We start from the raw sequence: 25,275 nt of genomic DNA on the forward strand, positions 1-25,275 counted from the left end.
TTGTTAGCATTTGCCTTATGTATTGAGGTGTTCCTATGTTGCGTGCATAAACATTTATAATTGTTATATCTTCTCGGATTGATCCTTTGATCATTATGTAGTGTCCCTCATCTCTCTTAACAGTCTTTATTTTAAAGTCTATTTTATCTGATATGAGTATTGCTACTCCAGCTTTCTTTTGGTTTCCATTTGCATGTAATATCTTTTTTCATCCCTTCACTTTCAGTCTGTATGTGTCCCTAGGTCTGAAGTGGGTCTCTTGTAGACAGCATATATATGGGTGTTGTTTTTGTATCCATTCAGCCAGTCTGTGTCTTTTGGCTGGGGCATCTAATCCATTTACATTCAAGGTTATTATCAATATGTATGTTCCTATTAACATTTTCTTTATTGTTTTGGGTTTGTTTTTGTGGGTCTTCTTCTTCTCTTGTGTTTCCTGCTTAGAGAAGTTCCTTTAGCATTTGTTGTAAAGCTGGTTTGGTGGTGCTGAACTCTCTTAGCTTTTGTTTGTCTGAAAAGCTTTTGATTTCCCCATCGAATGTGAATGGGATCCTTGCTGGGTAGAGTAATCTTGGTTGTAGATTTTTCTCTTTCATCACTTTAAGTATATCCTGCCACTCCCTTCTGGCCTGCAGAGTTTCCACTGAAAAATCAGCTGATAACCTTATGGGGATTCCTTTGTATGTTAATTTTTGTTTTTCCCTTGCTGCTTTTAATATTTTTTCTTTGAATTTAATTTTTGTTAATTTGATTAATATGTGTCTTGGTGTGTTTTTCCTAGGGTTCATCCTGTATGGGACTCTCTGTGCTTTCTATACTTGGGTGACTATTTCCTTTCCCATGTTTGGGAAGTTTTCAACTATAATCTCTTCAAATATTTTTTCAGACCCTTTCTTTTTCTCTTCTTCTGGGACCCCTATAATTCGAATGTTGGTGCGTTTAGTGTTATCCCAGAGGTCTCTGAGATTGTCTTCAACTCTTTTCATTCTCTTTTCTTTATTCTGCTCCTTGGCAGTCATTTCCACCATTTTGTTTTCCAGCTCACTTATTTGTTCTTCTGCCTCAGTTATTCTGTTATTGATTCCTTTTAGTGTATTTTTCAGTTCAGTTATTGTGTTGTTCATCTCTGTTTGTTTGTTCTTTAGTTCTTCTAGATCTTTGTTATTTCTTGTATTTTCTCAATCTGTGCTTCCATTCTATTTCCGAGATTCTGGATCATCTTTACTATCATTACTCTGAATTCTTTTTCAGGTAGATTGCCTATTTCCTCTTCGTTTATTTGGTCTTGTAGGTTTTTACCTTGCTCCTTCATCTGTGACATATTTTTTTGCCATATCTTTTTTTTTTTTTTTTTTATGAGTGATATTGTGTTCCTGCTTTACTGGTTGTTTGGCCTGATGCTTCCAACACTGGAGTTTGTAGGCTATTGGGTAGAGCTGGGTCTTGGTGCTGAGAGGAGGACCTCCATGAGACCTAACTCCAATTAATAGTCCCTGGGGTCCGAGGTTCTCTGTTAGTCCAGTGGTTTGGACTTGGGGCTCCCACCACAGGAGCTTTGGCCTGACCCCAGGCTCGGGAACCAAGATCCCGAAAGCCGCATGGGGTGGCAACAAAACAAAACAAAACAAAACAAAGTAAAAAATAAAATAAGACTGGGAAACTAACAGATATGTTAAAAAGAACGTAAAAATAAAAATAGAGGTGAATCAACAACTGGAAGGTACATCAGTACCACAATAGTAAAAAAGAGGAGGAGGGAAAAGGAAAAAAAAAAAAAGAAAGGGGGGGAAAGGCCTTGGCTGTGGAGGGCGGGGCCTAAGCAAGGGCGAGGTTTGGGCGGTTGGCAGAGCCAATACTCAGGACCCACAGGGCTGGAAAAGGCCCTGAGAGCTGTGGGGGGTGGGGCTTAGGCTCAACGAACAGAAGGGGCCCAGGCGTGCCCCCCAACCCTGGTCTCAGAGGGCAGAGGACCTCACCTGGGAGCCCAGCAGGCTTCCTGGACTCCAGTGGGAGGGACAAACGCCCTCCTCTACTTTCCTGCTCCTCTGGTCTGGGGTCTGGGAGGGCCCCTCCTGCCTGCCTCTCCTGATCTCCCTGGCCTCAAGGGTGCTGATCCTGCCTGGCCTTCACTTCTCCTCACCCCTCAGCCCCCCTACGTCCTACTGGTTCACTCTGGGGTTCTTCCCGTCTCCTTGGGCGTCAGAGTCCCCCACCAGCAGCCGGCAGGTGCCCTAGTTGTGGGGAGACGCTAACTCCGCATCTTCCCACACTGCCATCTTGACTCTGCCTTCCCTTTATTTCTGATAAAATAATTTGTCTCTCTGTTCTTTTGGGTGTGGAATCCGTGTCCTCCCCTCCCCCACCCCCTGCATCACCAGGGAGCCTGAGATACTGGCAGACAGGAAACCTGGGGGCTGGTTGATCAGGCCCCGGGGACAGCCCCACCAGGCCCCTGCTGCCCCAGGGCATGGGCCTGGATTCTGCCACTGCTCTGCCCCAGGCCCATGCCACCCCATAGAATAACACCCACTGACATCCTCAGAAGGAAATGGGCAGTTGGGTTGGAAATGGGAAACGATGGAGAGCAACCCAGTCCAGGGGAGGGTGAGACTTAAAGGAATAACATTAAAAAATTTACGCCCATAAAATTGACCACAAAGATGAAATAGACAAATTCCTTGGAAATCAGCTTCCCAAAAGAAACAGAAGAATACATAGTAAATCTAAAATGTCCTATATCTGCTAAAGAAAGAGAATGTCTGGGACGTTCCTGGTGGCACAGTGGTTAAGAATCTGCCTGCCAATGCAGGGGACATGGGTTCCAGCCCTGGTCTGGGAAGATCCCATATGCTGCGGCACAACTACGCTCATGGGCCACAACTACTCAGCCTGGGCTCTAGAGCCTGCTAGCCACAACTACTGAGCCCGTGTGCCACAACTACTGAAGCCTGAGCACCTAGAGCCTGTGCTCTACAACAAGAGAAGTCACCACAATGAGAAACCCATGCATCACAACAAAGATTAGCCCCCGCCGGCCACAACTAGGGAAAGCACGCGTGCAGCAACGAAGACTCAATGCAGCCAAAAATAAGTAAGTAAATAAATAAACGAAAAATATTTTTTAAAAAAAGAAATAGAATCTCTAAATTTTTCAGTTTTCCCCCCAAGAAAGCCCCATGTCTAGATGGCTTCCCTGTGAATTTCCCTAAGCATTTAAAGCCCTAGCACTAGCCCTACTGAGGGCCCACTGCTAGAGGTGAGCAGCCCGGCTCACCTGCACCCCCCCCCAGTGAAGAGGGGAGGTCCTCTCTGTGCAGATCAGCTCCCCTCCTTAGCGCCGGGCCCACCCTCCCTGCGTTCTGTCAAGATGGCCCCGCGAAGGGTGGCCTGGGCAGGCACCGGAAGGCAGCGCTGGGCCCCTGGGTCACTGAGCACCGGGAGGCAGGAGTTGGTGCCCCTGTGCAACGGCCTCCGCATCTCTCAGGGACGTGCACACAGCGCCCCCTTATGCTTACGAAAAGGCATTACAGGCACTGCCTGCTGACTCCAGCCTTCCCTGACCCTGAATACACACACACACACACACACACACACACACGCGCACACACACACACACACACACACACACGGCAAATTCAATCCTTAACAGAAGCGTTTAGGAGAGAGTACCTATTAGAAATGTTCCTTGTCGGAGGGATAAACTAGGAGTTTGGGATTAACATATATACACTACTATATATAAAATAGATAAATGACAAGGACCTACTGCATAGCACAGGGAACTATATTCAGTATCTTGTAATAACCTAAAATGGAAAAGAATCTGAAAACGAATATATATAGGTCCAGCCAAACTGACTTCCAAGTATAAAAGTCACAGTGGTTTATGGTATATCAATATGCCATAGTTAGCCACAAAGGCAGACATGCACGTGGAGCTGACATAAGTAAGATCTGAGCACAAGAAACAGGAAAATGCCTTCTGGGATTCAGCTGCCTAGTTTTGAAACTTGGCTCTGTCATTTACACCTGTGTGACCTGTTTCCTCATAAAATCAAGATAATAACAATATCTAGTCCCTAATGTTGCAACGAGAATCAAATGCGTTAAAAATAGAGATGTGCCTGGAATAGAGTAAGCATGGGGTGGTGTTGACTTCTTTTTTTTTTTTGACCACGCTGTGATCCTAGTTCCCCCACCAGGGATCAAACCTGCGCTGCCCACGTTGGAAGCACAGAGTCTTAACTACTGGACTGCCAGGGAAGTCCTGGTGTAGACTATTAACAGAACTATGAAAATCACGGTCCAGCCTGTGCCCAATCAGAGAGAAGAGAGACCCAGGAGCTCTCAGCCATATCATCCACCAAACCCAGCACCCATGCATAAGTAAGGAGGGTCTAAGGGTCCCTCTGACTCTGAGTCATTTGTCCACGTAAAGGTCACCCGGACAGCCTGACGGCAGCTCCCTGGGAGGTCTGTGGGGAAGACTCAGCTGCAGGGCTGCCCAGGCACAGAGCACAGGCCAGCTGCATTTTCTCAGCGCTGATGGAGACCCTCAGGCTTCCAGAGCCGACCACTCAGCCGACCACTCGGCCCTAGCACGCGGGGGCCACACAGCCCCCCTGTGGGTCCAGGCCTCAAGTCCTTCCCCCTGCTCTGCAGAATGAACCCCTGCGCTGGGTTAAATGATGGAGCTCTGGTTTTGCCTCTCTGCCAGCTGGTGGCACCCGGGATCCAACATTAGCCCTGGACTCCTTAAGTGGGGGCTGTGTGGAGACAGACTGTAAGGTGGCAGGGTGGGGGCCAGGAGAGAGATGGATCAGGATGGGGGCAGCCAAGGCAGGGATGATTGATAGGATCTCAAATATATTTTGAACATAGTGATAGATAACGGGTGAGAAAAAGAGAGGAATCCAGGATGCCTGCAGGCACTGGGCTTGAGCAACCAGGACGATGGAGTTGCCATTTTGGAGATGGAGAACCTGCCAAGGAATGGGTTTGCACCAGGAGTTCTTTTTTGAAAGTGAAATCTCACTGTGACTCAATTTTTTGGCATTTCTCAATCTTAACTTGACTGTAGAATTTTCCTTTTTCCAGACTATAAGGGCTAGTCTTCCAATAAAGGCAAGTTGGGGGAAATGTCTAAGGTAGCAAAGGAATTGTGTGCACGGTATTATTTAAAAGATATTAAAATAAAGCCACGAAAATTATTTTAAACCTTCCATAAACCTATTGCTATAACACAAAAAATTACTTTTATTTTCCAATTCATCGTCCAGATATGTTTTACATAGTTCATTCACTCATTCCACAAATGTTTATAGCATTGAAAGAAGCCTGCTATACACGCATCTGTAGTTTTTAGTTTTTCGTTTAATTATTAGCAGTATATATGTTTTCATGCTTAACATCCAGTTTTCAATTTTGTAGGTAATTATTATTGCCTCCCCGCGGCGAGGAAGAACGGGGTGGAGGGCTTGGCGACCCCGGCCAGGGTGGGGTTTGGGGACCTCTGCGGACCCAGGCGGGGAGGGCTTGGGTGGGGTTTGGGGACCCGTGTGGACCCCGCGTGCTAGGGCCGACTGGAGGACATGCCCCGGAACGCGCGAGCCTCGGAACCTGTGGACGCGGGCGTGCGGCGCCGGAGGGCAGAGGGGGACCCCGTCCGCAGACGGACCCGGAAGCAGGTCGCCTCCGGCCGCCGGGAGCAGGAGGCGGAGCGGAACGGAACCCGGGACGCGGGTGAGCGACGAACGGCGAGCAGCGGGCGGAGGGCGGCTCGGGGTGTGGGCCGAGCCCCGCCGCTGGGAGCCGGTCCCGGCCGGGCTCTGCATTCTCGGCGCCTCCTACCGGGCCAGTGGGTTCGGGGAGTGACCGAAGGGAGCAGGCGCTGCGGCTGGAGCCTCTCCGCGCCGAGTCCCCCGCAGCCCCCCAAGGCAGGGTCCGCGTCGCAGGCGGGGACAGAGCCGCGTCGGGCAGGGTCGGGGTCCAGGCGTCGCCCGCCGCCCCCCGCCCGGTCCGGTCTGGAGGGCGCCGGGGTGTGTTTCTCTGAGCAGTTGGTGTAGACGCGGGGGGTGGGGTGCGGAGGGCACTTTTGTGGACAAATTAGCTGGAATCCTGGGAAGTATTTTCTCACAGTGGCCTCGTCTTCCTTCTTTGTCGCTCAGCCTGTGAGAAGAGGACGTGAGAAAGTCACCCCAACGTGGGCTTAGTGGCCAGCGAGCCATAGAGTCCCTAGAGACTTGCCAAAGATCACTGACACTATTCTGTATTGTTCTGATCCTCAGTCTACTCATAGTTTAAAAAGTTACAGCATAGGCTTCGTAGGGTTGCTAGAATAAACAAAGTAGCGTTTACAGCTGTAGCGTGCCTGCAAGGGAGGAGCTTAAGAAAGGGTTCTTTCCCTGACTCCATAGGTGTTTACTAAAGTCACTAAGGTGGGAAATCCTAGGCCTGTAAATGCCGTGCGGACCACTGCTAGGCCTCCACTCCCAAGCTGAATCCACCTGTGCATAAGACACTGACATGGAAGGACTTTATCCACTGTGTCTCCCAAGGACACATACCATTGTGGTATTGCTGGTGAGTTGACAGGCTAACCTCTACTCTCCTTGACTTTCAGCCCTCTTAATTACAGCCCTAATTTGGGGTGTTTGCTGTCAACATCCTCTTAGCACTTGCTAATCTCCCTTTTTGAAATAAGGGGACAAACTTCAGGCTCGGAGCTTTGGCAGGCAACAAGATCAAACTTGACAGACCATGTAGGTTACTGGAAAGAATCTAGTTCTGGTTATTGATTATAGGCTTTCAGCTCCTAAGAGGCTATGAAATTTCCCTTTTTTATATATTTAAGCTTTTTCTTCAAGGCAGAAACTTAAGTGGATAATAATGTTGGTAAGGCAGAGGTATTAAGATGATGTATAAATGAAGTTTGCAAGCCACTGATCTCAGCTTCTGTTCTCATTGGCTTCCATTTTGAAATTGGAGATGTGCCTTAATGGAAAAATAGGGAGGCCCCAAGATTATCACAGGCAGTTAATCAGTTAAGACTGCCAAAATCTTTTAAAAGGTGGAACCTGGTGCAGTTTAAAAAGAAAAAAGAAAAAAAAAAAAGTACCTGGCTGGAAGTAAGGAAGCATGAGTTTCAGCCCCAACTTGGTAAATTTCCCAGCTTACCTTTGGCAAATCGCTTTCTCTGGGTCTTAGTTTGTTCTCTCTTGTGATGGTTGTACTGGATCATCACCAAGACTCCTTCCCCCAGGATTCCATGATTCCATATCCTTAAAGAAAGTGATTTTTTTCTCCCTAATAAAGCAGTGGTACTCAGGAGTTTACAAAGTACTCATGCAGTAGTGGAGTATAAACTGTTAAACCAGAAGCCCTGTTTCTTTAGAGCCAGAGCTGCTGGAGACAGGCCACATATCAACTGTGGAATAGCAGCTACACAGTGACAGGTGGACAGGTGCTCTGAAATTGGGACTGATGCTGATGTGACTTTTGTGACTGTCCAATTGTATCCCTTGTCCTGGATAAATGAGGTAATCCCTTTGAAGATGCTAGGGCAAAATGTTTGTCTCTAAAGGGATCTTTACAGAAGAATATGTTAATTATTTACTGGAAGAGTATTTAGGATCCTTAGGTATGAAGGGGAGTAGTGAAAATGTAAAACTTCCAGAAACACCATGGAAAGAAGAACATGGGCTTCCCTGGTGGCGCAGTGGTTAGGAATCCACCTGCCAATGCAGGGGATACCAGTTCGAGCCCTGGTCCGGGAAGTTCCCACATGCCGCGGAGCAACTAAGCCCAAGCGCCGCAACTACTGAGCCTGCGCTCTAGAGCCCGCGAGCCACAACTACTGAAGCCCGCGCACCTAGAGTCCATGCTCCATGACAGAAGCCACCGCAGTGAGAAGCCCACGCACCGCAACAAAGAGTAGCCCCCGCTCACTGCAACTAGAGAAAGCCTGCACGCAGCAACGAAGACCCAACGCAGCCAAAAATAAATTATTTTTTTTAAAAAAGAAAAAACACTGAGTAGGTGAAATGTTTGCAATACTCTTACAGATTTAAAGTCAGTTTTTCAATTTTAGACATCAAAGAAAGTATTTTTATTATTCACTTTGCAGTTAAAATTGCTCTTTTATTTATTCAGTCAGTATTTGCTCATTGTCTGTTACTTGTCATTAGAGTAACAGCCCTGTCCTCTTGGAGTTTACGTACGTTCTAGGAACTGTGAGACGAAAAAATAAATACGTAGCTGGAGAGGCTCTCGGGTATAGTGGTTGGTGCTGTAGGGAAGCAAAGCAGGGCTGCCGCTCCGCCCAGGATGCTCACAGAGGCTGGACAGGATGAGGGCTGCGCGTGTGTGTTTAAGTCCTGCCGCTTGATCTCTGGTCTTCCCGACCCTACAATTCCTGCCGTGGGGCAGCACAGCACCTCCACCGAGGGCACTGGCAGGACAATTACACGATAATTGCTGGCTGCTCTTGTGACACAGAAGTGAGAAAACCTAAGGGAATGTTTTAGGATAAGTCCTTCCTACTTTGGAAGGGGTGAGAAACTCCCTTTGCTGCCAGTTTCCCCTTCTGGCCTCTGGCTTCTGTGGGTGAGGGAAGGGGAGTCCCTGGGCCGCCTTGAAACTCTGCCCCCGGACACTGCACAGCTCATGCCTGCCCTGTGCCACCCCTGCTCTGCTCTGCCCCTCATGGCACAGGGCGACACACTGAGCATGCAGTGGGTGCTCTGTAAATCATGTGGGATCCCTGAGCTCGTCCCTGGATGTGGGGCTGCTATGGCCACACGCTCGTAGTTTTGAGAGATGTCATCAAGTCGCTCCGGTCAAATTCCACCAGCCACATCCGGGTCTGCCTGACCCCCAGCCCCATCACCTGCGACCCTTGCTGGTGACATAAGTACAGGCCTGTTCTAGCTGTACTTTGCTTGGGGGAATGTTTTGGACATCAGGTCATACCGTAAAGGGCTAATTTCCTCATTATCTAAACGACTCCTAAAATAAGACAGCAACCCTCTTGGAAAAAATGGGTACAACTATGAATAAACAGCTCACAGAAAAGGATCCATCCTTTAAAGAAGAGTTAGTGCCTGAGCCGGGCCTTTGACAGTAGAGCTGCCTTCCCCAGGATCCGTGGAACATTCCAGGCAAACAGATGTATTTTTTTCTTTAGACGACAATGTCCAATTTAACCGGCCAGACCCTGGCCTGCAAAGTGAGAGGTGGGGCAGGGCAAGTGCGGAGGCAGGGCAAGTGGGGAGGTAGGTCAGGGCCTTTTGCGAAGGGTCTCTCAAGCTCTGCTGGGGGCTGGATCTCCTGGCCAGTGGGTCTCAGCCCAGTCGGGAATCAGGAGGACATGGGTGCCCAGCCTGGGCATCTGCATTGGGTAAAGTGCCCAGGGCACCCTCATGCTCAGCCAAGGTGAGGATACCGTCTCAGCCCTGGGGGTAAACGACGGCTCCACGGGAGGGGGGCCAGGCCCAAAGGCCCCCAGGGCTTCCTAGCGTGGATTTGGGGACAAAATCAGCCTGGGGTCATGGGGCCACCTCATCTTTTCAAGCAAAGCCGTGGTCCTGATCCAGTTCAGTTGCCCTAGGCAGTTGTCTGTCAGGTGCCTGCAGGTTTCCCTGAGTTTCTTTTTCTTGCCTTGGGTTTGTTTTGTTCTTTAAAGTGAGAGGTTCCACCGGAAGCATCGTTGTTTTCTGCATGTCTTTTCTCTTAGGAGTTGGCATGGCAGCAGCGTGACGCTGCCCTAGGTCAGTGTGTGAGCTGTTTCACTGCCACTTCCCTGAGAGCAGAGTGAGGCAGGGTGCTGGCAGCCTGAGACAAGATGAAGACGGTGCTCATGGTGGCTGAGAAGCCGTCCTTGGCCCAGTCCATCGCCAGAATCCTCTCTCGAGGTAGGAGGGCAGCCCCGGCACTCTCAATGGCTTTGATCTGTGAGCGTGGACGTTCCTGCTCTGCAGGTCAATCCTTTCTTCTTCCTAAGCAACCCCAGCCCCCTGGAGTCAAGTCTGTTCAGGACAGCAGGTGTGGATGAAGCCCTCGGTCACTTAGTCACTTGGTCCCTGTGGGGTGCGATTACTGCCACGCTGAGCGTGAGCCGGGGCTCCCACAAGGTGCAGGCGCAGCTGGCAGCACATGGCAGGCAGGCCACTGGACGAGTGCTGTGCCAGGCAGCGTGGTCGGTCACGAGCAGCAGAAACAAGCCCTGCTAACTTGAGCAGAAAGAGTCCACTGGAAGGACCCCACCCGGCCTAGTCTGCTGAGGCCATGCCGTGGGCATCAGCACCACCGCCCTGTGGACGCCCCGCTGCAGCTGCACCCACGCCCCTCACGCCACTTGATGGTGCCATGAGGCTGAGCCGTGCCCCTGAGACCGCAGGGCACTGGGAAAGAGAACACCTGCCCTTGCCTCACCCTAGCCCCTGGGTGGTTGGTGGGTGCTGGGGACCCAGAGATGGCAGGCGTCCACCTTGACCTCCCCTCAGTCCAGCGGCTGAAGGAAGAGGAGACCCCAGGGCAGCAGGCTGAGAAGTCATCTGAAGGGGAGGGGAGACCCCAGAAGTGCCCGGTCCCCAGAGGCCGAGAAAGTTCGGGGAAAGGGCCATTGTTTGGGAGTGGAGAGGTCACCCTGGAGTTCGATAGTTAGGGGGTCTTTGGGGAACCTCTGAGTAGGGTTTAAAAGGGGCAGAAATCAGATTCAGGAGTGAATACAGAAATGCAGAGAACGACCCAAGAGTGTCTGCTCTTGAGCGTCCAGAGGGGGCGCTCTCGGCCCCCACACACACCCAGCTCTGCGTGTTTCCCCTGAGAGCCGCTAGATCTCTCAGCACCCGGTGACTGCTGCTGCCTGAGGAATGTTGTCACTGACCACTGTGGGGAGGGGACCCCGGCCCTTCAAGAGGCAGCGTCAGGGCCCCGGGTCCCCGCATGGCTGTGCTTCTCCTGCAGGGAGCATGTCCTCACGCAAAGGGCTGAACGGGACATGCTCAGTGCACGAGTACACCGGGACCTTCACTGGCCAGCTGGTCCGCTTCAAGATGACGTCCGTCTGTGGTCATGTGATGACCCTGGACTTCCTGGGTGAGCCCCTGCCCCCCTGCCCACCTTCCATTGCACTGAGGAGCCCTACCTGGTGCTGCCAGGGTCCAGTTGGAGCCCAGGGCAGGCTCCGGGCAGAGAGGTTTGTCCAGAACCCATGAGTCCTGAGGCCAGCAGACTGTGGAGAGCTGACCTGGGGTCCCTGTCCCAGTGGTGCCCCTTGGTCACTGTGTGCCCTGCACCTTCCTGTGCAGAGTGGAGGCAGTGGTCCCCACCTGAGCAGGGGCCTGGCCCGTGTAGGCATTCCACAGAGGGCTGCTGCCCCTCCGAGTACGACCTTTGTCCCACAGTCAGTCAGTGGTGATTGGAAGGCCAGCATCAGTGACCCAGTGGGGCTGGGTGCAGGGTCGCAGTTGATGTGGGTCCGACCTAGGCTCTGACCCTCGCTGCACCGGAGCTGGGCCTCCGTGCGCTTCTGCTTCTCATGTGTGAAGGGTCTGAGATCATTGCCATCACCTCCCAGGACTGTTTGAGGCCCCAGTGGGGCGGGAGGTGCAGCACTGAGCGCGGGCCGCTCACAGCAGAGCCTCGGCAGTTCTTGCTCCCCTTGCAGCAGGGCATTCGGACCCTGAAGTCAGGGAGCTGGGGCTTGAACTTGGCTGTGTCTGACCAGCAAGGCCTAGAAGGAAGCCTACAGGCTGGACGTGTGAGGCCGAACGCCAAGTAGAGAAGTGTGGGGGATGTGCTGGATGGGGGGCCTGAGGACACTGAGGCCCCCCGGGATCTGCTGAGCACCTATCGGGGGCCGGCCAAGTGCTGGGCGGGGAGAGGGTACAGAAACCTGCTGGAGGAGGAGACAGGGCATGAGTGGCAGTGAGCCCGCCAGGAGCGGTGCCCCCAGCCACAGAGAACATCCGGGAGCAGCTCCCACGTGCGGCTCAAGTGTGTTGTCGGCTCACAGCTCAGGCGAGGGGAGGCCCTGCTCTGGGCAAAGGGTTCTCCGAGCCTCCCCCTCCCCACCCTCCTCCTGGGGTCCAAGTCCCAGGAAGCGTGAAGTGTGATTCGGACGTCCAATGTCTGTGTTTGTAGGAAAGTACAACAAGTGGGACAAGGTGGACCCCGCCGAGCTGTTCAGCCAGGCCCCAACGGAGAAGAAGGAGGCCAACCCCAAGCTGAACATGGTGAAGTTCCTGCAGGTGCGTCCTGAGCGTGAGGGAGCACCCCCAGCCCGCCCCCCCCCCAGGTGCCCTTAGGCCCACTCCTCCCCCACAGTCAGCCTGGGCTCCCCGGCACCCGGGGCAACATTCTGCTTTTAAAATAGTTTGGTGGTGGTGATTTCCTAATTTTAAAACAAATGCATACATGTGATGAAAATTAGAAAATACAAGTAAGTAAAAAAAAAAATTAATTATAATCTCACTATCCAAGACAACTACTGTTAATAGTTATTTCATTTTAGCTTTTTTTTAAATGCAGTTTTGGAGGTTAAGATCACGTGGCATTTATAACTTTTTTGTCCAAAAAACAGCAGTTCTGAACTAAATTCTTTGCTGAGAGGCTAAGCCAGCCTGACTGTAGCCAGCTCCTTGGCTCAGCCTGGGCCCTGCCCCGGGCTCCAGGGCTCAGGGTGATCGGGGGCCGGGCTCTGCTCCGCCAGCCGGGCGGGGGCACCATTGGCAGGCACTGGGGGCCGAGGCAGGTGTGATTCCCCATGTGCTGTGCTCAGGTGGAGGGCAAAGGCTGTGACTACATCGTACTGTGGCTGGACTGCGACAAGGAGGGAGAGAACATCTGCTTCGAGGTGAGGGGGCTGGGGGTCCATACATCGGCCTTCCCGCTGCTGTCATGCCACTCCTGGCTGGCACTGATGCTGCCAGGGGAACCATGGCACTGGCTTAAATTCTGGTGATTCTGTAGATATTTTAAGATGCATGGGCTCTGCCCAGGGGAGGGAGTGTCCCTTTGCCTGAAGGGCACATTGTGAGGAAGCCGCGGGCAGGATTTCCTAGATGGAGGACTGCCTGGAGGAGAGGGTGGGTTCTGAGCATCGCACCCTCCCAGCGCCATGCAGGGACCTTCAGCCAGTGCTGCTTGACACCCTTTCACATACCTCCTTCTCCCCCCGCCCCCCAAGCTGTGCCCTCCCGCCCCCGTCTCCGCCAGCCCCCAGGCGCCCCCCCTCAGACTGGAAGCAGGTGGCAGCTCCCAGGCCTGCCTCCCGCAGGAGCCCCTCAGGCTGGAACACCCCAGCTCTCACCTGGGACCTGGCACCTCAGGAAACTGTTCCCAGACACCCCTCTCCCGACGCCTCCCCTGCAGGGCTACTTCTCCCCAGGGACCTTTGCGTCTGGGGTGGAGAATGTTGGCAGCTCACAGGCTTTCTCCCCTCAGAAACGGAGCCACTCCCTCCCCATAAGGAAGCTGCATGGCCAGGCTCCAGCGGCGACTCCCCTCCCGCTGCACGGCCTTCACTAACTCTTAGTGAGTCTGGGCTCCAGGCCCCCCAGGTCCCCCACCCTGCTCTAGTCCTGAGATGCACCGGCCCCCACTCCTATCCACTGCGTTTTCTTCTTCTTTTCCCTTCTCTGTCTTTCCTCCAGTCTCTGGAAAGTCTCCCAAATCCCCTCGGCCCTCCCAGCACTCCCTCCTCTAGAAGGTGGGAAAGTGGGTGGATCGGGGTGGACTTGGAGGCTGGGGTCCCTTGTGTCCCCTGCAGTAGTGCCTCCTAGTTTGGGTGTGGAAACCACTGTAGGAAGAGAGGGGGCGGCAGTAGGAAGGGGGTTTGAGCACAGCAGTGGACAGAAGGAAAGGAAGCACATGGCAGGAGGCCCGTGGAGACTGAGGCTCCAGGAGGAGGGGGCAGTGGAGGGGGCCTGGCACCCAGGTGAGGTGAGGTGTGGGCATTACAGCCGGCCGCCTCCCCAGGTCCTGGATGCGGTGCTGCCTGTCATGAATCAGGCCCACAGCGGCGAGAAGACAGTGTTCCGGGCCCGGTTCAGCTCCATCACAGACACAGACATCTGCACTGCCATGGTCCGCCTGGGTGAGCCCGACCACAACGAGGCACTCTCAGTGGATGCGCGGCAGGAGCTGGACCTGCGCATCGGCTGCGCCTTCACCAGGTGCTGCCCGCCCCCTGGCCAGGCCACTGCCTCGCCTGGCTCCCGCCCTCCCCACAGGCCTGGTCGGCGACAGGAGATTGTCAGCATTTTTAAATCCCCGAGAAAACTGTCTCTTTAGCTGACGCAGACGACAGAGGTCCCCTCTCGACAAGCAGGGTGGGCAGGTCTTGAGGGAGTGGAGGGGCACGGAATAAAATAGGGCTTCCGGCCAGGGTGAACAGAGCCTCTGCTCTTCCCTTTCCATCTTTTGAGCAGGGAGCAGTTGCCTTGGTCTCCTCCCATACCCGCCAGCCAGCCTCCTGCCCGACTCCCACAGGCAGCTAACGATGGTATTTGAGTGAATGTGTGACCAAAATGTCCTCCTCTCCCCCCAACCCCCTTTATAGGTTTCAGACTAAATACTTCCAGGGGAAATACGGCAACCTAGACAGCTCGCTCATCTCCTTTGGGCCATGCCAGACCCCCACGCTGGGCTTCTGCGTGGAGAGACATGATAAAATCCAGTCCTTCAAACCGGAGACCTACTGGGTGCTGCAGGCCAAGGTTCACTTCCTTTTCCTGTTCATGCTGGGTCTTTCCGGGTTTGGGTATGGATTCTGAGAGCCTCCATCATCATTGTCATAGTCCCCAGGCCAAGGGCACAGCTGTGGGTGGCTGCCCCACCAGGAAGTGGTTGCGGGTGCCCAGGGAAGGGCCCCCAGCCTTCGTGGAGGCCGCAGGACAAGGCCAGGCCTGGATGCTCTGGCAGCTCAGGGTGAGGTCACCCGCCAGGCCCACAGTTGGGGTGGTCAGGTCCAAGGACTGGACTGAGGGCCATGAGCTGCTGACTTTCGAGCTTCTAAGAAGTCTTGGAACCCCTGCTCCAAGTAAAAAGGAAGGTTTTTGTAAGATTTAGAGCATAATACAGAGTTGCTTCAGTCAACACAGGGCTGGGGTTTCCTAGGTGGGGCCACATCTAGTGCCAGCAGGGCTTAGGGGATGAGAGGTGGGGGCCCCGGCGCTCCCTAAGGACACCTCAGCCTCGGCTTGGGGCTCCCCTCGTGAGGCCATCTGGCTGATCTCAGCAAGGAGGCCTCGTGTCAGAGCAGCCTCTACTTGGGGAGGGGCTGGGCCTCAACCTGCACACCTGCGGCTGTGCACCTGAACAGGTACAGCAGAGAGACTTCAGAGGCAGGGCCCAGGCGAGGACCAGCTCTGTCTGCCCTGATTCTCCCTGCTGGCACTGGCTCACCTGGATGCTTTCTCTCCCGGGCTCTCCTGTTCCCCTCCTGCAGGTGGATGCCGATAAGGACCGATCCCTCCTTTTGGACTGGGACCGAGTGCGTGTGTTCGACCGGGAGATCGCACAGATGTTCCTGAACATGACCAAGCTGGAGAAGGAGGCCCAGGTGGGCTGCTCCACCCACATCAGTCCCATCTGCCTTGCGGGGGGCCTCAAAAGACTCTGCTGACCTAGGCTTATATCTTTCTCTGCCTTTCTGGAACACAGACACTTTTTAGACAGAAGAATGGTTACTCACGACACACTCCCACTAAGAAACTCCTTCCCAGGCCGTAGCTGCCGTGCACCACGTGCCTGCTCTGAGCCCTCCATGTGCCCTGTGGGCATTACCTCCTTTGGGAGGATTCCACCCATATGTCCCTTTTCTTTGACACCTCAGGCTAACAACTAGAGGCCCCTACGCACATCAAGAACCCGCCCAGGTCCCACAGCCAGCACGAGCGTCTCTGGGTCATCAGCTTTCGTGGCCTTCATGTGCTACGTTTCTTACTCAGGTTTTCACGAATTGGAAAGCATGGGCTGCGTGGCTGTTAGGAAGAGGTTGATGCCACCTGGCAACTGGCTGGCCGCATGGGTGGGGGCATGTCTGCGGCTGTGGCAGCTTATGCCTTGCAGTCATGACGGCCCCCGTGGTCACTGAGGCTCGCCTGGCCTCCTTCAGCCGCCTTCTCTCGTCCTTCCTGAACCTTCCTGGGCATCCCCTTGCTGAGGGCAGTTGACTCAGGCCCCAGAGCTTCACCTAAATCTGCCCCGTGCTTCTGCCCGCAGTGGCCACCCCGTCTGAGTGCCCCCTCCCCCTGCCCGTGATCCAAGCTGCCCTTGCTGCACAGACACCACTTGGCCTCAGTGTTAGCCCCACATCTGTCTGGAATTCAGGGGGCACGGCCCTGGCCAGGTCCACGTGAGGTTGGCAGGGGCGAGGGGTGGCGGTTGAGAGGTTTGGATTGTTTTTGCCACAGACAAAGTGGTCACTCTTCTGACAGCTGCTCAGCCCAGAGGCTGACGGTGGTTACTCACCACCGTTTTCCTTAAAGTGCATGGTATTCACCAAGTTCCAAAGTGGTTACCTACTTTTAGAAGTTAGGAGATTTCACATAAAAAATCCCAGTTTCCAGCTTCTCCTGTCAAATTGGCAGGTGTAGCAACACTAGTGGGTGCAGTGAGGGGTAAGCACCTGCCCCTGTGACAAGCCCTCACCCCATGGCCCCCTGGGCCCCCCGCCAGCCCCGCAGCCTGGCAGACGCTGGCTCCTGTTGGGTTTCAAATATGCAGCCCTTTCTCCTGACTCTTCCCCTTTTCTCCAGGTTTTCTGTTTCCCTGGAAAAGAATTTTCTTTCATTTTTCCTTCCTGGGCCTGAACAAATGTTCATTCAAGTCCTGAGTCTGCTGTGAAGAGAACTGGAGAAGCTGGGAGGGTAAAAGAGTCTAGACCCTTGGCCACATGTCCTGAGTCTGTCATGGCGTCTCCCTGCACCCATGCGTGAATCTATTCTGTCCCCCAGGTGGAGGCCACGAGCAGGAAGGAGAAGGCCAAGCAGAGGCCACTGGCCCTGAACACCGTGGAGATGCTGCGTGTGGCCAGCTCTTCCCTGGGTGAGTGTGGATGTTCCCTTAAAGCCCCCAGGAGACTTCTTGAGTCAGGCACATGGCGTCTTGACAGTAGCGATTGTGATGATGGCTGCTACCTCAGGGGGACAGCTGCAGTGGCGTCCCTGGTGCAGGGAGAGGCCAGGTGTGGGCGGGGCACTCGACAGGTGTGACAGCTGTGACATGGCCCTGAGCCTCGTTTCTACCATAGCGAGAAGGTTGTGCTAGAAGGTTGGTCTGGAGCTGGCGGCCTCCAGGCATTGGTGGCCCCTCTGCAGCCTCAGGAAACCGTGGGCACCATCCTCTCAGGGCAGCACCTCCAGGGATGCTCGAGGGGCAGCGATGACATGGAGTGACCGCTCGCTGAGGCCAGCTTCTGCAGGCTGGGGAGGAGCAGGAGCATGAACCCCATCAGTGCCCTGCAGCGCTGTGAGCGTGGATGCGCCTGGGGGCTCAGGACGGAGGGCGCATGTGGACCATAGGGTGTGGGTGTGACCCCAGGCCGAGTAGGACACAGGCGCTCTGAAGGCCATGTTCAGCAGTATGGCTGCCAGCGTCTCGAGGATGACCCCTGGTGTCCCTGCCCTGTTGGGGGAGCTTGGCCTTGGATCGGGCTGTGTGGCCCCCACCTCCCAGGAGCCTGGGCACCTGGCCCAGGGGTGCCTGCTCTCCTGGCGTCCGGGCTGCTGATCCTGCATGTCCGGCAGGGATGGGCCCACAGCACGCCATGCAGACCGCAGAGCGGCTCTACACGCAGGGCTACATCAGCTACCCGCGCACCGAGACCACCCACTACCCCGAGAGCTTCGACCTGAAGGGGCCTCTGCGGCAACAGGCCAACCACCCCTACTGGGCTGACACGGTGAGGCCAGGACCCCACGGGCCAGGCCAGGATGGGCAGCCACTCCTCCCATGTGGGTTGGCAGCCTTGCTCAGCTCGTGCCTTGCTCCGGGCTTTCCTCTCAGGTGAAGCGGCTGTTAGCGGAAGGTATCAACCGCCCACGGAAAGGCCACGACGCTGGCGACCATCCCCCCATTACCCCCATGAAGTCTGCCACGGAGGCTGAATTAGGTATGGGGGCTCCCCTCAGAAGTTTGCGCATGCGCGAACACACGCATGCACGTGCGTGCGTTTCAAGCTTCCCAGGAGGGCCGGGTGAGGAGCTTTGGCTACGTGGCACCTTTGGACGGGGTCAGGCCCCATCAGCAGTGTGGGCCCCCACTGACCCCGGCTGCAGTGAAGGGGCCACCTGAAGGTTGTGCTCTGTCGCCATGGACGGGACAGGAGTGAAGTGGTGGCGGCAGGTGTGTGATGTGTGGGCAGGCGCTGGAGCAGGCCAGGCAGGAGACCACAGATGGAGTGGGATGAGACCGGGGCAGGGTGACAGGCTCAACCATGGGGTGTCCTTACTTCCCACCCTCGAGGCCCTGCTGGTGGCCTGCGTGCTGGGAGAAGGCAGGAGAGGGAGACAGGAGCCCCTGTGCGCAGCCCCAGTCTGAAGCGATGGTGGCAGGTCACTTATGGGGTAGGTTGGGCCCTGAAGCACAGTCCCACCCAGAAGCAGAGCCTGAAAGAGCCACCGAGGCCTGGAGATGCTTGCAATCCTTCTTGTGTGTCCCCTCCCCCTTCAAGGGCTTAGAGCAGGCCAGCCCTGGCGCCCACACCCTGCTGCTGGAGCACGAGTGCTGGGGCTGCTTGGAGCCAGAGCCCGGCACTGAGCAGCCGCGCCTTTTGCAGGCGGCGAGGCCTGGCGGCTGTACGAGTACATCACCAGGCACTTCATCGCCACAGTCAGCCATGACTGCAAGTACCTGCAGAGCACCATCTCCTTCCGGATCGGGCCTGAGCGCTTCACCTGCACAGGCAAGACCGTCATCTCCCCAGGTAGGTGGAGCCAGGCGGGCGCCTCTCCCACCTCCGCGGACATGGCCACCGGCCCTGAGTGTCGGCGCCCGGTCTCCACAGGTTTCACGGAGATCATGCCTTGGCAGAGTGTGCCCCTGGAGGAGAGCCTGCCCACCTGCCAGAGGGGCGACACCTTCGCTGTGGCTGAGGTCAAGATGCTGGAGAAGCAGACGAGCCCCCCTGACTACCTGACGGAGGCTGAGCTCATCACGCTCATGGAGAAGCACGGCATCGGTGGGTCCGGGCCCAGGGCTCCCATCCCAGGGCTGGGGCCCAGTGTGGCCAGCTGAGCCTGCAGGGTGGCCGCGGGCAGGCCCTCGCCAGGGCCTCCACCTCAGGACCTGGCCTTGCCTATAAAGGCCAACACGTACCCTTACAGGCACTAACTACCACCGCCAGAGCTGAGTGTTGGCCCAGGTTGCCAGTGACTCACCCACAGGGAGGACACAAAACTCAGAACAAATTCACAAGGCGACAGGAAAGCCAAGTTCCCACGGCACTGCTTCCCTGCAAGGGGGGTGGACGTGCCCCACCTGGGGAGCTTTGAGCTCAGAAGTGGGGTCGCTGATGCACATGTCTCACGGGCGAGGGTCTCTCCCAGTCCCCAGGCCCAGGGCTGTGACCTGAGGCCTCACACCCCGGAGGATGGCCTTGTGCCAGTGCCACCTCCCTAGGTGGTGCTTGCTCCGAGAGGCTCTGCCTGTTCCCTGATGGGCTGCCCAGCTCACTGGGCCCCTCACAGTTGACAGGCTCTGGAGGGCTGTAGGACAACCAGGCCACGGTATCTGGACTCTGTTCCATGACTAACAGTCCCGCGGGTGCCTTGCCAGGGAGCCTCTTACCTGTGCCCGGGGTCCTGGTGACAGTGGTGGCCTTACCAGGAGAGCTGGGCTGCTGCTTCCAGGGGCCTGGGTGCCTGCAGTGGGTCCTGGTGGTCCTCAGCCTGCTGCGGGTGTGGGCGCCGCTCCCCCAGCACCCTCTGCCCCTTCTCGTTGATGGGACGTCCGTGGCTTCTCGTGGCCACACACTAGACAGTGTCACGGACCTCCCAACAGCGGTTAAGAGCGGCCCTGTTGACCAGGGGCCTCGGGGCTGTGGCCCGAGTGCAGGAGGTGCCGCGGGAGTGTACGGTGCAGCACTGCAGAGCCACATGGGGCTCAGAGCCTGGCCCACCTCATCCCGCCAGCCATGGACCTCGGGGAGCAGTAAAGGCAGCATCTGGCAGTGCCAGACAACCTAGATGTCTTTGGGGCAGGTGCACCCTGCAGCTGGGAGCCTGCCCTGGGGGCTGATCACGAGGGACCGGGAGCCAGCAAGTGGGCAAACCCGGGCAGGTTTTGGAGGGACAATTTGTCAGGGAGGCTCCTCTGCATTTGGGGGGCTGGGGCCTTGGTTCTGGAAAGGTGTGGGTGCCACAGGGTCAAGACAGGGAGAGGCCAAGGAGGGCACGTTTCCAGATGTGAGGGGCAGTCCGAGCTCTGTGACTTTGGCAGAGTTCCTTAGTCTCTCTGAGCTGGGAACATCGACGCTGGGTTCACAGGACAGCCCAGAAAAGGCCTGTGGTGTGGTGCCCAGGGGCAGGGCTGAGAACCGGGGGCCACAAGGCAGGCGGGGGTGAAGGGGGAGCCAAGTCTGACAGGGCCCTGCTGTGTCTCAGGGACGGATGCCAGCATCCCCGTACACATCAACAACATCTGCCAGCGTAACTACGTGGTGGTGGAGAGTGGGCGCCGACTCAAGCCCACCAACCTTGGTATTGTACTGGTGCACGGCTATTACAAGATTGGTGAGTCCAACTGCCAGGCGCCTCCCCTCACAGACCCGGCCCTGCAGTGAGCCCGCAACTCCCACCACAAGGAGGCCGCTCCGGCCACTCCTAGGACCTGCCGTAGCAGGGCTGATGGACACGTGGGTGTGTGTCAGGGTCCAAAAGGGGGGACGTGGGCTCTTCCCTGCAGACTGGGCCCTGGGGTCCTTGCTGCAGTGCCGTCTTTCTGTCCTGAGGAGTCCTGAGGGGCCCGTGGGAGATGGAGTACAGACCCCACCCAAGCAGCTTCATCCTGTCACGCTGTCCTGGAGATGGGGTGTCCTGGCCACTCCACACGGGATGCCGGGGGAGATCACAGGTGGGGGCAGCCCTGGCCCCGTGGCATGAGGGCTCACAGTGCGTCCCCTACTCCGCAGATGTGGAGCTAGTGCTCCCCACCATTCGCAGTGCAGTAGAGAAGCAGCTGAACCTGATCGCCCAGGGTAAAGCCGACTACCGCCAGGTCCTGGGCCACACCCTGGACGTCTTCAAGAGGAAGTTCCACTACTTCGTGGACTCCATTGCGGGTGAGGCCCGCCTCTTCCCTGCTCGTCGGCCAGAGGACCCTGGTCAGGGCTGCCGCCTCCAGCAGCGGTACCAGCTCCCAGATCCAGGCTCTCGGCTCCAGGCCATTGTCAGGATTACAGAGCGAGTGCAGTGACAGCATGTGCAGCACACTTGGCTTGTGTGACGAACAGGGCTGCCGCTCGCCGCTCAGTTACCCTCAGGGGTGGCCGTATTTACCCTCAGACTCTTGGGCCCGTGCGGTAGCTCCCTCAAGCCTGCCCGGTATACCGGCTGTCGTGGAGGTGGGCACCCCGGGGTCGGGGTGTGAGTCCCGCCCTGCTCACTTTCAGGCATGGATGAGCTGATGGAGGTGTCCTTCTCGCCCCTGGCGGCCACCGGCAAGCCCCTTTCCCGCTGTGGGAAGTGCCACCGGTTCATGAAGTACATCCAGGTAGGGGGGAGGAGGGGCCGGGACACACAGGGCAGGTGTGCACAGATGGGCGGTCTTGCCACCCCGCGGGCCTTTCTCCAGCTGCTTTCACACGGAGTGACGTGGGGGGCCTGGGCAGCTTTGCCAACAAACCCCCACCGCTGCCCCCAGCAGCAGGTAAGCCATTAGGCCACTGAAACACGCACTGTCCATGTTCTCTTGACAACATGTTCCTTGCTGTCACAGATACTAATGTACGTGCAGGGATTTTAGCACCTTTGTGTACGTGTGGAGCAAGTGTTCTGAGATTCAGTGACCAGGGATCCTTGCCTGAGAGGTCCTGGTGATACTCCATACTATGTGCTACCTACACGTTATGCTTTAGCATCACGCACTATGTGTTACGTTATAGGTGTTACACGTTATGTTTTACATGTTACGTATCCTATGTCTCGGGGAGAATGAGGGTGGGCAGGAGGGTCAGCAGCCCCAACAAACCTGTGACCACCCCCCCGACTTTGCCACAGGCCAAGCCAAGCCGCCTGCACTGCTCCCACTGTGATGAGACCTACACCCTCCCCCAGAATGGCACCATCAAGCTCTACAAGGAGCTCCGGTGCCCGCTGGACGACTTCGAGCTGGTTCTGTGGTCATCAGGCTCGCGGGGCAAGAGCTACCCGCTGTGCCCATATTGCTCCAACCACCCACCCTTCCGAGACATGAAGAAAGGTGAGCTGTTCCCTCCCTAGCCAGCTCGCCTGTCCCCCGGGCACCTGTGGTCCCTCCTTAGCACCAGCCCTGCTCATGCCACGCTGGACTCTGAGGGGACCCCACGCCTACCATTCCTGAGCTCCCTGCACAGGGCCCCAAGGACCCAGGTGTGCTCGGGCACTGCTCAGGGCCCAGCCGGCCAGTCTGCCACTTTCTGCCTAGTCGCGATTGGATGGTTGACCGTAGTCAGATCACTTGTGATCTGGGCAGTGGGCATGCTCCTGGGCTGGGGGGAGTGAGAGGATGCAGTGGGAGGGGGCCGCCCCTGGCAAGGGATGAGCCCTCAGTCACCACCTTTCTCAGGGAGACCCATCCCTGCCCTCCAGCAGCTTACAGGGCAGCAGATGGCCCCACCTGGGCCACGGGGAGCAAAGTAAAGCGGGGGTGGACTTGGCTGGAGGCCGTCCGGAAGCTGTCTGGAAACCTCAGAGTAGGGGGACGTCAAAGGTCAAGGAGGTCTCAGAGAAGTAGAGCCCAGGGCCGGCATGCACAGGGCGAGAGGAGCGCAATCTGCTGGGATGAGGGTTGGGGTGGAGGTCCCGAGGGTGGGTGGGCGGGCAGGTGTGTTTGCATAATGGTCCCCCCCCGCACCCCTCCCCAGGCACAGGCTGCAACGAGTGCACACACCCCACCTGCCAGCACTCGCTGAGCATGCTGGGCATTGGCCAGTGCGTGGAGTGCGAGAGCGGTGTGCTGGTGCTCGACCCCACCTCAGGCCCCAAGTGGCGGGTGGCCTGCAACAGGTGCAATGTGGTGGCGCACTGCTTCGAGAATGCCCACCGCGTGCGTGTGTCTGCCGACACCTGCGGCACCTGCGAGGCCGCCCTGCTGGACGTCGACTTCAACAAGGCCAGGTCCCCACTGCCGGGTGACGGCACGCAGCACACGGGCTGCGTCTTCTGCGACCCGGTCTTCCAGGAACTGGTGGAGCTGAAGCACGCAGCCTCCTGCCACCCCATGCACCGCGGGCCTGGGAGGAGGCAGGGCCGGGGCCGGGGCCGGGGCCGGAGGCCAGCGGGGAAGCCAGGCACCAGGAGACCCAAGGACAAGATGTCGGCCCTGGCCGCCTACTTCGTGTGATGGCCCTGCCCAGGCTCTGCGTGGCGTCCTCTGGGTTACAGAAATCATTAAACACATTGTCTTCTCCAGAACGAGCAGCTCGCGGGACCTTGCCTGCTGTCAGAGGGTTGTGCCCATCCCCCATTGGCCCTCCGGCCCCATCCGCTCGCCTCTCCCTCGTCCTGCACACGCCCCCTTAGTGTCCGCTCTGCCCGCGTCCTGCAGGGAGGCCACCACACACGTAACGGAGAGCAGACCCAGTCCGAGGCTCCTGTCACGTTCTAGTGCATGTGAGACACGGCACAGTAACTGTGTGCATGCCTTGGGGGTAGCCCAGGCGCCTGGAAGGCAGGAAGCCACCAGCTGCCCACCACCAGCTGTCCTAGGTGGGAGGAGGCGGCTGGGAGAAGCCTCCCTGGATGTTGGCCCTCACTCCCACCCACTGCCCCGGGCCAGACCCCCGCTCCCCACTTGGCGTCTGGGAGCGGGTCTGAGCGTGGGGCCTGCACCCTTAGGGCCCATTCCCATTTCAGTTCTCAAACTCCCGTCCTTTCAGACAGAGGCAGGCAGCAGTTTACATGAGGGAATCGCCCACGTGCCAGGTGGAGAAAGTACCCCACAAGCCACACCGCCCTGCGCCCCCTTCCCAAGCCTGCTCTACCCGAGGGGCACTTACGTCAGGCCTCCACACTTTGGGATTTCACCCCCTGCCCAGGCTCCACCGCAAGAAGAGGCTCCATGAAACACCTCTCGGAGCCTGTGCAAGGGGCAGTCAGAACCATGCTGCCCACACACGGACCACTACCTCAGTTGTAGATTCACCCTAGAGGCTGGAACTCAGGGGCCGGGTGGGCTGGGTGTTGTGGGGAGGCTCCTTTCCCAAGGGCAGGAGCGGAGCTGGGAGCTGAGGCGGAATGGAATGTAGCGGGGAGGGATTGACAGAAGCCACAGGGCACGAGTCGGCTCACCGGCATGTCCTTGGCCCAGCACCCGCCAATAGGAGGCAAGCTCCTGGACAGGCGGCGGTGTCTCGCTTCCCCGTCATCTCCCAGCACCAGCCTTGAATGGAATCAGTGCTCCGAGGAGTCTAGTGTGGGCCCTGCTGAGGAAGCCCATGGGTACGTCAGCGTTCATGGGCTTTGCAATGTGGAGTCCTGTCCCAGGACTGCCTCACCCACACTGTGGTTCTCAGACTTCACCCTTTACTCATTCTGATGCAAGTGGTCCTGGGCACACTGAGAAACACTGAGGCGGGGTCGCACAACAGCACTAGGAGATAGGTTGGTTGCTATTGTCCCCGTTTTTCTGGTAAAGATACGGCACAGGGCACCTAAGGAACATATTCAAGGTCACAGGTCCTAAGAAGTAGCCGTGGGCCTTGCTGGGGTCACCATGGTGATGGACAGGTTATAGGATCTAGGAAGGTGTGAGGAGGAGAATGGGATGAGCAGCACCCGCTCCACCCTGCTTCCTCTGTCCAGGCACCCCCTACCTTCCACACCCACCCCCTCCCCAGACGGTGTCCTTTCATATCTGCCAACTGCTTGTTCTCCAGATCCTCCTGTTAGTGAACCTTAGTTCCTGGGATGGACAAAAGCCATGTGTGGGCCTAGAGGTCAGGTGGGCAGGGCCCCAGTGGGGCTTCTGAGAGCTCTTCCTCCATAAAAAGTTTAAGTTATGCTTTACAATTGCATTGATATAAAGATGAATATATTAATATTATATACTAAGACATTTTCTTTGACCTAA

The 25,275-nt window shown here is 56.4% G+C and overlaps 1 protein-coding gene across 4 annotated transcripts; it reads left to right on the plus strand.

Moving 5' to 3' along the window:
• The first annotated feature begins 5,668 nt into the window (after positions 1 to 5,668).
• Positions 5,669 to 23,621, plus strand: TOP3B (DNA topoisomerase III beta). Of its 4 annotated transcripts, XM_022551321.3 has the most exons (19): positions 5,702 to 5,742; positions 6,417 to 6,582; positions 9,734 to 9,911; positions 10,966 to 11,097; positions 12,145 to 12,251; positions 12,782 to 12,856; positions 13,981 to 14,177; positions 14,564 to 14,720; positions 15,452 to 15,565; positions 16,962 to 17,052; positions 17,754 to 17,908; positions 18,013 to 18,118; positions 18,785 to 18,931; positions 19,013 to 19,186; positions 20,610 to 20,738; positions 21,137 to 21,286; positions 21,617 to 21,717; positions 22,224 to 22,425; positions 23,069 to 23,621. In XM_022551321.3, the coding sequence occupies exons 3-19, from the start codon at positions 9,842 to 9,844 to the stop codon at positions 23,545 to 23,547; spliced, it is 2,586 nt and encodes an 861-aa protein (XP_022407029.1). In that variant the 5' UTR covers positions 5,702 to 5,742; positions 6,417 to 6,582; positions 9,734 to 9,841; the 3' UTR covers positions 23,548 to 23,621. The 4 variants fall into 4 exon arrangements, with proteins under 4 accessions (XP_022407030.1, XP_022407029.1, XP_022407028.1 ...); XM_022551322.2 differs by lacking the exon at positions 6,417 to 6,582 and having other exon boundaries at positions 5,669 to 5,742; XM_022551320.3 differs by lacking the exon at positions 5,702 to 5,742 and having other exon boundaries at positions 5,776 to 6,582.
• The last annotated feature ends 1,654 nt before the right edge of the window (positions 23,622 to 25,275 follow it).

Source organism: Delphinapterus leucas, chromosome 14 (assembly GCF_059928025.1).
Source record: "Delphinapterus leucas isolate spDelLeu-1000000601 "Yukka" chromosome 14, BTC_Dleu_Yukka2, whole genome shotgun sequence".
Lineage (NCBI taxonomy): Eukaryota > Metazoa > Chordata > Mammalia > Artiodactyla > Monodontidae > Delphinapterus > Delphinapterus leucas.

Coding starts and splice junctions, on each gene's coding strand:
- TOP3B (XM_022551322.2), top strand. CDS start 9,842: ATGAAGACGGTGCTCATGGTGGCTGAGAAGCCGTCCTTGGCCCAGTCC. Junction 17,909..18,012: donor ACCCCTACTGGGCTGACACG/GTGAGGCCAGGA, acceptor CTTTCCTCTCAG/GTGAAGCGGCTGTTAGCGGA. Junction 18,932..19,012: donor CAAGACCGTCATCTCCCCAG/GTAGGTGGAGCC, acceptor CGGTCTCCACAG/GTTTCACGGAGATCATGCCT.